This window comes from Acomys minous (genome assembly GCF_964271855.1).
Source record: "Acomys minous genome assembly, chromosome: 5".
NCBI lineage: Eukaryota > Metazoa > Chordata > Mammalia > Rodentia > Muridae > Acomys > Acomys minous.
In genome coordinates, this window is record NC_140494.1 from 81,549,645 (window position 1) to 81,560,651 (window position 11,007).

The following is an 11,007-nucleotide window of genomic DNA, read 5'->3' on the forward strand; positions in this document are numbered from 1 at the left end:
GAAGTCATTGGAAGAGGAGACAACTTCCTGAACAGAACACCAACAGCTCAGATGCTAAAATCAACAATTAGTAATTGAGATTGCTTGAAACGGAGAAATTCTATAAAACAATGGGCACAGTCAAAAAAAAAAAAAAAACCAGCATGCAAAGTGGGAAAAGATCTTTACCAACAGTATATCAACGAGAGATTATATCTAAAACATATAAAAATAATTTTATCAAAAGAGCCACAACACACCAAATAAGCCAATTAAAATTTGTGGTATGGCCAGATGTGTCGGGACACGCCTTTAATACCAGTCCTCAGGAGGCAGAGGCAGGCAGATTGCTGTGAGTTCGAGGCCAGCCAGGTCTACACAGCGAGTCCAGGACATCCAAGGCTACACAAAGAAATCCTGTCTTGAAAAACAGAACAAAAAAAAATGTAGTATGGTTCTTAACTGAGAATTCTCAAAAGAAGATTATCTAAATGCTGAGAAGCATATGATTGCTCAACATCCTTAGCCCTCAGGAAAATGCAAATCAAAACAACTCTCAGATTCCAACCAACACCTATCAGAATTAGTAACATAAAAGCCTCAAGTGAGAGCACATACTTGAAGAGAATGTGGCACAAGGGGATCATTCCTCCATTCCTGGTGGGGTGCAACCTGGTACAAACAATTTGGATATCAATCTGGTGGTTTGTCAAACAAAAGATTCATCTATGCCTCTAATGGACATATACTTACTAGATGCCCCACCATACAATAAGGGTATTTGCTCAACTCTCTTCATAGTTGAATTACTGGAAATAGCCAGAAAGTGGATACAATCTAGATGTCCCTCAACCACATAATGGATATTGTTATGTGAGGTCCATCTACACAATGAACAAAAAAATGACAAAAATAAAGACATCATGAAATCCTTAGACGAATAGAAGGGGCTAGAAAAGGTGCTGAGTGAAGTGAACCAGACACAGAAGGACAAGCATGGTAAACACTCAGTTATAAGCAGATATTAGGATACGATGAAGGATCACCGTATTGCAACACACACACACACACACACACACACACACACACACACACACACACCTGAGAAGCTAAGTAATGAGGAGGAACCTTGCAAGATCATTCACTGTCATTCAGATGGGAAAGAAGAATAAACAGTGAGTGCAGTAAAATAGATGGATAAGCAGAGGAGTCTTCCATAGCTGTCTTGTGCAATACTCTGCACAAAAAAGAATCAGAGCAGAATCTTGTGCACACAGCCAAAATTTGGACAGAGTACAGGAAGTCCCACAGATAAATCCAGGAATAGCAGGCCCCAGAGAGGAAAGGAGTTCCACAGGGTTCCAAGAGAGCCAAAAAAATCTGTACCAGTGAAGTCCCCAAAGACTGATACACCAACCAAGTACCATGCATGGAGAGGACCTAGACCCATGCTCAGATGTAGTCAATAGGCATCTCAATCACCATAAAGGACCTTGTTAAGGGGTCAGGGCTTTCCTTGCCTTGGACTCAGTTGCCTGAGACCCTTACCAGTTGCCAGTTCCCTTACCAGGACACAGAGAAAGAGGATACAGGAAGTCTTGATGAGACTTGATAGGCTGGGGTTAATTGATAAGGGAGAAGGGCTCTCCCTCTCTGAGTACTAGGGAAAGAAAATAGGGGAAAGAAGGGAGGGCATGTGGGAAAAGAAAGAAATCAGGCAAGGAGACTTGATTGGTTTTTAGAGCAAATAGTTTTTAATAAATCAATATAAAATTACACACAAGTAAGATAAAAACACTTCAAGTAGAACTTAAAAAGGTCACAATATGTGCTTTGAAAATTTTAAAATGTGGATTTCTGAAAACCCATTTCTGTTCAGTCCTTCATGTTCTCTGCCAGCCTGGCAAGCCTGTCTATCTCCAAGGCCTCAGCCAGTCTCTTTCTGGCTCTCTTCACCTTCAGGGCCTATTTCTGGATGTCTTCAGTAGTCACTCCTCTTCTTTCATAAGATGGTGACAGCTGAAGAGACACTGGCAATGTTACCCCTGGACTGTGGAAAGATTCTGACTGCTCCTCTTCCTCCTCTTGCTCCTCTTCCAAACATGGGCATTGGGCAGGGCTGAACTCTGAGGAAGTAGGCAGATCCTTAACACCGCTGGCTTCATCCTGCATTCCCAGTGTACTTTGGTTGACAGGGGTATTAGTATCCAGTGGATGTAAAAAGTTCCCTTTCCTGTCTCCAGACTGAGGGTCATTCAACCTCTCCAAAGCAGACAGCTGCTGGGGTTTCGTTTTGTCCCTGAACTTTCTCTTGGCTTCCAAAGCCTCTCTCTTCTCTTGTAGTTTCTCGGGTATCATGCTTCTTCTCAGTGTTCCCTTTGAAAACAAAGAGAAATGTAAACAGCACAGGATCTTATATACTACTAGTTATACACAATTGTCACAGTTTTTGTCTGGTCTATCCTCCATTTTCTCAAGAGAAACAGCTCTCAAATCAAGGTATAGATTAAACTTATCTGTGAAAGTTTCTAAAACTCAAATATTAGGACACAAAAATGTGGAGGAAGAGGCAACATATTTTGAATCTTTACCAAGGTACCAAGGCTTGTGTTATGAAGGTTCTAGTTAGGAGGCTTCTAATCCACCTAGGTCATGTGACTAGGGAGGATTAAAAGCTGGGCATGTCTTTCTCTATGAAGCCAGGTGCAAACAGATTTCCTCTGTCTTCCTGTCAAGCTGCATCTCTCAGCTTTTCTTTCTCATGGTCACTGATTTTTACATATCTACCCTCAGTGGCACACAGGCATCACTAGTGCAGAAGCCCTCCATTCCAGTTTGGGCAAGAACACTAGCTGTCCAGAGAAGGGCAAAAACTTACCGAAATACAGATCATAGAATAAAGTTGTCATTATGGACTGATGAATTATGTCCTACATTTCCTCCAAATACTATTAGCAAACAGCAGCTTTCACAGGACACCAAGTTATATTTTTTGAGATAATTTCATTTTATAGTACAAATGTGCATGAACATAGGGAGCTTTAAGTAGTAAGAGAAAACAAGGATGACCATTCCACAGTTAATGTGAATTATATACTCACGATTAAAGGCTGGCTTGGAACTGAGTTTCCTGAAGCCCCCTCCATGGTTGTAGAGTTTGTTCTTAATGGCTCCACTACAGAGACACAGACAGGGATTGGGTAGCTGCAAATGACAGTGTCTTTCTAATCTAATTCTCCTTCTATATAGAAAAAGAGAGAGGTAACTTAATTACCAGGTAATCCCTCTCACAAATAAAGCAAAGCCTATTCAGACTGTCAAGGAAACTGGGCATGGTTGCACAGGCTTTTAATCTCAGCAGCTCCTGAGGCAGTGGCATCCAAATCTTTGGGAATTCAAGGCCAGCCTGCTCTGCAAAGTGAGTCCAGGACAGCTTGGGCTCTGTTTTACAGATTATCCCTGGGTTAAGTAAGACAGGCTTGGTAGAGCACTGTTTTAATTCCAGCAATTGGGAATAAGAGGCAGGCAGTTTTCTGTGAGTATTAGGCCAGTTTGGTTTACCAAGCTACTATAGGACAGTCAGAACACAAGAGAAACCCTGTTTCCAAAAACCAAAAAGGAGGAGGAGGAGGAGGAGGAGGAGGAGGAGGAGGAGGAGAGGGAGAGGGAGAGGGAGAGGGAGAAGGAGATGGAGACTGATAGGGAGAGAGAGAAGGAAGAGGAAAAGGAGGAAGAGAAGGAGGAGGAGGAGGAGGAGGAGAAGAAGAAGAAGAACAAGAAGAAGAAGAAATAAAAACCACTCTCACATTAAATGAGGCAGGCTTCAAACTCAGAGTGATTTGCCTGCCTGTCCCTCCTCAGTGCTGGTAATAAAGGTGTGTGCTACCAAGACTGTCATTAAGATATCTTGAGAGTATAATATCCTCTTGCCACAAAACGATCAAATCACAACACATACAGAACAAAGAAAACATTATTAAACTCCACAAAGGTAAATGGCCAAGTACCATGTAGTGGCAAACCTATCAGAATCACAACAAACATTTCTGAAGAGAACAGAAAGCCAGAAGGCCTGCACAGAGGCCTTGGATATATCAAGAAACCACAGATGCCAATCTAGACTAAAGTTACTAAAGTGCCCCCTTGTTTCTCCCATGCAACCTAATATTCCAGGACTACAAGTAAGATGGTAGACATAGCATTACCAGGTTGTTGTATTCCTGATGCCTTTGCAGGATATTTGATTCCATTGTGATCCTTGAGACAGTGAATTGCAAAAGGCAGCCTTTGGTTTGGGGTGCCATGAGCCCTAGCACACAGCTTTAATCCAAGAGGTTTCAACAACACTAGATTTAATAAAGTTAGCCCGAGGTCAAGAGGCAGAGCAAGAAATCAGCTGATTTCCAGGTATTCCATGAAAAACCATATCAAAACAGTACCTATCCACAAATCCATCCCTACACAAGAGAATAAAAGGAAAATGCCAACACACAGAGGCTAACTACAGTGCACCAAGGATAACAAGGGCATAGTTAACTTCACTTTAATAAAATCTAATGAGACAAACACACAAGCACACTACCACAACCCACATGAAAACCAAATATACTAATAGTCATTGGTTAATCTCCCTGAGGGTCAGTAGTACCAAGTATCCTATAAAACAGGATTAGTAAGCACAGACTTGCTTCACTCTCAGGATTCTCTTATCTCCTGAGACATCCCCAGCTAGCACCCAACAATACTGAGTGGTTTCCAATATCTTTTTATTCACCTTTTTGGTGCTATGGCTGGAAAACAAAGCATGGTATGAAAGGTGTTCATGAACCCTCAACACAAGGAGATCAATAAAAGTGTGAGGTCAGTAAACAAATGAGTCATATAATACACGGGTAATATATTCTCTAAAAGGTTAAAAACCTATTTGAGACACAAGAGTATAACTTCTTTCACTGTGGAAGGTCTCATATATTTAGAATTATGTGTTTTTATAATAAATAATATTTACAGACACCATGCTAAAAATCAGATTATGAAGTACACATCCATACCTTCCAAATTTAGATTCATATGGGGCATAGTGTAATGAAAAAACCATATTAATCTTACATTTTAAAGTTTTGATAGACTAAAATTGTGTAGCTCCATAGTGAACTGAAAATAAGAGCATTCTCTACATTAACTATCAAATGTAATTCTATATGAGAATTCCTGTACTAGGAGAAAGTATAAATCTATAGACTGATGGTTTCCACTCAGCTCCAGATCCTTGGTCTTATCAAAGCTTGCAGGAAGGTCTGCTTGTTGCTTCAGAGAGGCTGTCCCTTCTGATCTCTCTGGACAACAGCTGTACCTTGAAGAGGTGCTCCACTGTGTAACGACCCCCTAGGGCCTCTGAACTGACTGAGTTTTATGCTTAGCAAGCTCTTATATAGATATCTGAAGACTCCACCCTGAGGTGGAGCATGTTGGCATTAGCATAATTGAATTACCTTGTATAATCTCCTTTGTAAAAGCCTAGGCACACCCTAAGGGTTGCTTTTGCCTTCTGGGTATTTGGCTGCAGTTAGATGGCTGAGGCAGGGTTTATCACAGACCATTCCAATGATCAGGTAGCAATAACTTTGAAGAAAGTACTGTGATGGAAAGATTTAGTAAAATTAAAATGCTAAGCTTTTGGACACACAATAAGGAGTCTCTCTACTCTCTCTCTCTCCCTCTCTCCCTCTCTCTCTGTCTGTCTGTCTCTGTCTCTGTCTCTGTCTCTGTCTCTCTCTCTCTCTCTCTGTCTCTCTCTCTGTCTTCCTCTCTCTCTCTCTTTCTCTCTCTCTCTCTTTCCTCATCTGTCACTACCTCTCTCTGAGACAGGGTCTCTCTTACGTATCTCTAACTATCCTAAAACTTACTATGTTGTCCAAATTGGCCTCCAATCCACAGATGCTTCTCATGTGCTTAGATTTACCGCATGTACCACCACACCTCGGAGAAAAAGACATTTCCTTTATGGGAGAATTTCAAGTAGGAAGATTCACTGTCAACCTAGGCCACTCTTTTGTTGACCTTCCACATGAAATGGAAGGAGCTTTTGCTTTTTCCTGCTTGCCCTCCCTCATGACCTCCATTTTGTGTATGTTACTGCTGGGATCAATACAAAATCCAACTTCACCAGGATTCTCACCGAGACTGGAGACAATTAGCTATCCAGAAATCCTCCAGATCTGTATTTGTATTGTAGAGTTATCCAACCTTATGGGATTAACAACTGGATTATGGGTCTTCTGGTTGTGAGACAGCCATTGCTGGACTACTCAAATCCTGTAATCCAGTCTAATAAGTGCCCTGTTTGTTTTACAGTCACCTTATCAATTTTTTTTCCTTTAGAGACCCTGACTACTTTGTGATTACAAATTGAAAACCCCTCTTCCACAATTTACTAGCACTAATTAAAAACTAATTATGTATTTATTTCTTTTAAGTCAAATTATAGATTTTGAATTTAGTATAAATATCTTTTTTTTTCAGAGCAATTTTCTCTTGTAGCTCTATCTTTGCTAGATCTCACTATAAATAACACCAGGTTGAAAAATAAAATAATATTGAAAAAAAGATGAGAAATTTAAAAACCATGTTATGATATGATAAAGATTAAGTTTTCATAAAAATGTCAGTAATAATAAATTTGTGAAAAAAAAACTCTTACAAAAAAAAATGAGACCAGGCTTGCATCAAACTCATAGAGAAATCCTTGCCACTTCGTCCTCAGTGTACAAGTTGAATTAAATATTTTATTTTAAATTCCTATATATAAACTTGAAAAATTACATATATATCATAGTTCTTATCAAATAGATAAATTATTTATTTACATGTTCTAATACAAATATGTTTCATTTTAGGAAAAAATGAATACTCCTCATTTGTTTATTGCATTTAGTTTAGTACCTAGGGCTCACTGTAGAGCCTTGGTTGTCCTGCAGTCACTTTGATATCCTGGCTGGGCTTGAATCCAGAGACCAGCCTACTTCTACCTCTCCAGTGCTGAGATTAAAGGCCTGGGACACTAGGACAGGCTAGGAATCTTAATTCTAAAATAATTTAATTTTAAAACTTTTCCAATGACTTCATCAAATAACATTAACTTCAACTTTTGTTTTCATTTTTTTCTTTCTTATTTTTTGTGAAAAAGTCTCACTCTTTATCTCTGACATGGAACACAGATCTACATGCCTGTACACCACCATGCCCAGCTGCTCAGTGTTTCTCTCTAATCTGCTTCTCTGTGCAGAGGCAGGCTTGGTGGCACAGGCCTGTAATCCCAGCACTCAGTGGGCTGTGACAGGTAGATATCTTTGAGACGGAGACCTCCCTGGTCTAAACAGTGAGTTCCAAGAAAAAGAGTGCTGAGAGAGGCTATTGCAATGCACTCACACACAAACACACACAGGCACGCACACACACACACACACACACACACACACACACACACACACACACACTCACACACAAACACATATACATACATCCCGCAGCCATTAGTATGTTTAAATCCACGATAGATGAGATATAAATCTTAGCTGCTTTTTACTTTTGTTTTCTGAATGTGTAATTTTCCTGCAATCAGTAAAGGAAACATGGCTTCAATGGAAAACAAAACTCAGAAAACTCTAGTCCTTCTACAGCCAGTGTGGGTGACTAGAATCTTTAAACAGTATCCACAAGGCATCAAGAACAAACACCCAAGCTCACCTGTCAGTGCTGAGGTGATGCTATCTGACACTAGTCTTAGAATTGCCAAGTGTACAACACACAGCCCAATGAAAATGCTGACTGCACTTCCTTGTGTGGTAGCTTTAGGGTATGCCTGCCAATGATTTTGTTCATGCTGTATTGGTCTATCTGGAGTTTCAGTCTGCAATCCTGACATAGACACATTCCTGGTCCTTACATGACCTAAGCTTTCTTATATTCCCTAGAATGCTTCTAAGTAGATGATGATGAAGATGATAATGATGATTAAAGAACACAGGTCTTCCTGAGTTTATCAAAAATATTGCAGACCCTTGTCTCCAGCTCTCATTAGCTTTTATCTGTAGAACAGTACAGGGTTTAGTATTGTTAACCTAGACTCTTTGGATTAAAAATTATGGATTTGTTTAGATAAGTACTTTGTTATTTTCCATGCTTTACATCATACTTAAATGTAGGGGCTTGGGCTTTGTTTGTTTGCTGGTTTTGGTTTTAGTGATGGGAGAGTTTATTTCTTGTTTTTTTTTTTAGCACTAGACTCCCCTCAAGTTGGCTACAATTCCTCTACAGTCAGAAAAGCCCTTATATATCCTATACTTCTTCCTCAATGGAGAATACTCAGTTTAATACCAAGTAATCTATCATGCAGCTTGATTGGATACCTTTGTTTCTGAAACTCAGGGTTTAATTTTAAGCACTAAAATAAAATCAAACAAACAAACAAAGCTCAAACCAGTACATTCAAGTATGATGCAAAGCCTCTTGAGTGCTGGGATTACAGGCGTGTGCCACCAAGCCTGGCTCTGCACAGAGAAGCAGAACAGAGAGAAACACTGAACAGCTTGGTGTGGTGGTGCACAGGCATGTAGATCTGTGTTCCATATCAGAGATAAAGAGTGAGACCCTTTCTCAAAAAATAAGAAAGAAAAAATGAAAACAAAAGTTGAAGTTAATGTTATTTGATGAAGTTATTGGAAAAGTTTTAAATTTAAATTAGACTATAATTAAGATTCATAGCCTGTCCTGGTGTCCCAGGCCTTTAATCTCAGCACCAGAGAGGCAGAAGTAGGCAGATCTCTGAGTTCAAGGCCAGCCAGGATACCAAAGTGACTCCATGACAACCAAGGCTCTACAGAGAACCCTGTCTAAGAAACTAAAGCCAATAAATAAATAAAGAGCATTCATTTTTTCCTAAAATATAGCATGTTGGTATTAGGGCTTGTAAATATTAATTTCTTATCTATTATGATAAGAACTATGATTTATATGTACTTTTTAAAGTTTATATATAGGAAAATAGAATAAAATACTTAATTCTATCTGTCCACTGAGGAGGAAGAGACAAGCACATCTCTATGTTGAGGCCAGCCTGGTCTACAGACTGAGTTCTAGGATAGCCATTTTTACACAGAAACTTGGACCCCAAAAACCAAATATGCATATAATTCTCAATTTCATTAACAGAACATTTTTTAGGAGGCTAAAAAACAGCATATTTTATGGATCTGCATTACTGGGTCTGACCTGAGGTTTCAATTTATTAAATAACATATTCCATTTTAATATCTATGCATTGTATTAACTAACATATTCAATTACATTATGTCTAGGAAGCACATAGTAAGGATTTAGATATTTCACTAATAAACATTTACTTTTCTTTAGTTTTGTTTGTTTGTTTGTTTTCTGAGGAAAGGTCTCAATAATGTAGATCTGACTGGTCAACTCAGAGATCTCTCCCTCTCTCTCTCTCTCTGTCTCTCTCTCTCTCTCTCTCTCTCTCTCTCTCTCTCTCTCTCTCTCTCTCTCTCTCTCTCTCTCTCCCCAGCCCCTCCTTCTCCTTCTTCACATTGGTTTCAGGTTGGAGTCTCTCTTCCTGTTCTACTAGTACTCACGTCCTGGTATAACAGGAAGAGACTAGGAACAGGAAATAGTGATGTAAATAACATTTTCCTTTTCTCTTATGGAGGGGTTGATTCACAACTGCAGTCCATCCACACTGTAAATACATGCATTAAAAAAAACTATACTAAAGAAACTATATTTCTTTAGGGCTGAGTAGATGCACCATCATCACTTCCAAAGAGAGGAGCAGGTTCTCACTGCAGGAGCCACATGACAGGTATTTTTTCCTCCAGTCACCTTTACTTTAACTTTCATTTCATTAGTACATTTATGATTCTGTACTTATAAAGTCTGAGCTTAAAAGCAAAACATGCTTTTGGGACATCAGTGTTACACAGGACACTTATTCGGTGGCACCGCTTGATGTCAGGGCCACTACCTTCATCTGCATTTTGTCTACGTCTTCCTAGATAAAAATGAATTATTCAATGTAATGAGCCATATTGAGTTCTGTCTCTTGCAGACACTGCATTTTTGTGCATTCTCTTGTTAAAAATTTCTGCTTAAATTCCTGTTCACAGGTATTATGACTTTGGCTTCCACCACCGGAGTAGAAAACTGAAGATGTTGGCAGCAGTGATTGGCTTTGTGCAAGGGAGCACAGTCTTAGGTAACCATGCCTGTTTCAATTTACTTATATAGTGTATACGGCTGTTAGAAATACTACTCAGGAGTTCTTAGGGTTGACTGGCTAGCTTAAATTCCCATTAGCCTCCTTTGATTGGCCTCAGCACCCATACTTCCTATCAGTTTCTCTTTACCTAAGTAAAGTATGTATAATAGTGTTTTACTGTGACTTTTTTTTTAAATCGCCATTATTTAAAGAAGATGAATATTTCTTTACATGTTTATTGATTTTTGTGTTATCCTCTTTTGTGTAAGGACTAACAAATTGGCATCCATTTTCCAAACCCTTTCTTATTATTTTCATAAATGTAATTAATTGGTTGTACAGAATATAAGTCACTTCTCCTACAGTGTGGGACAAAAGAGACAAAAGGATCCAGGGCAAGCTGGATGAGAGACTACTTGGTATTGATCCCAGCACTTTGGCAGTGGAGGCCGGAGTATAGGACACACAGGGGTATCCCTGCATATACAGGAATTATAGCAAATTTCAGGTGAGCCTTGTGGTACGAAAAATGAGCAAGAAAAAAACTTCCCCATCCCCAAAACAAACAAACAAACAACCTATGACATTCATGTATGTTCCAAAGCAGAGAAGATCTCAAACTACATATCTAAACAAATCCACATTCTTTAATCCATGCTGTCCAGGTTAACGAGACTAAACTCTATACTGTTCTACAAAGAAAAGCTAGTGAGAGCTAGAGACATGGGCCAATGGCATATTTGCAAGAACTCAAGAAGTCCTGT

General features: G+C 39.3%; 1 protein-coding gene across 1 annotated transcript; it reads right to left on the minus strand.

Annotated features, from left to right (window-relative positions):
- Window positions 1-1,710: 1,710 nt before the first annotated feature.
- On the minus strand, window positions 1,711-4,316 carry LOC311598618 (uncharacterized protein). Its single transcript, XM_084783837.1, has 3 exons — window positions 4,185-4,316; window positions 3,081-3,154; window positions 1,711-2,355 (listed from the first exon to the last, which is right to left on the minus strand). The coding sequence occupies exons 2-3, from the start codon at window positions 3,123-3,125 to the stop codon at window positions 1,945-1,947; spliced, it is 456 nt and encodes a 151-aa protein (XP_084639963.1). The 5' UTR covers window positions 3,126-3,154; window positions 4,185-4,316; the 3' UTR covers window positions 1,711-1,944.
- Window positions 4,317-11,007: the final 6,691 nt, after the last annotated feature.

Bases quoted from the DNA above. Each gene is read 5' to 3' on its own strand.
- LOC311598618 (XM_084783837.1), bottom strand. From the start codon at position 3,125: ATGGAGGGGGCTTCAGGAAACTCAGTTCCAAGCCAGCCTTTAATC. The intron at 2,356-3,080 runs GTGAGTATATAA...TTGTTTTCAAAG, and splicing joins TTCCAAGCCAGCCTTTAATC to GGAACACTGAGAAGAAGCAT.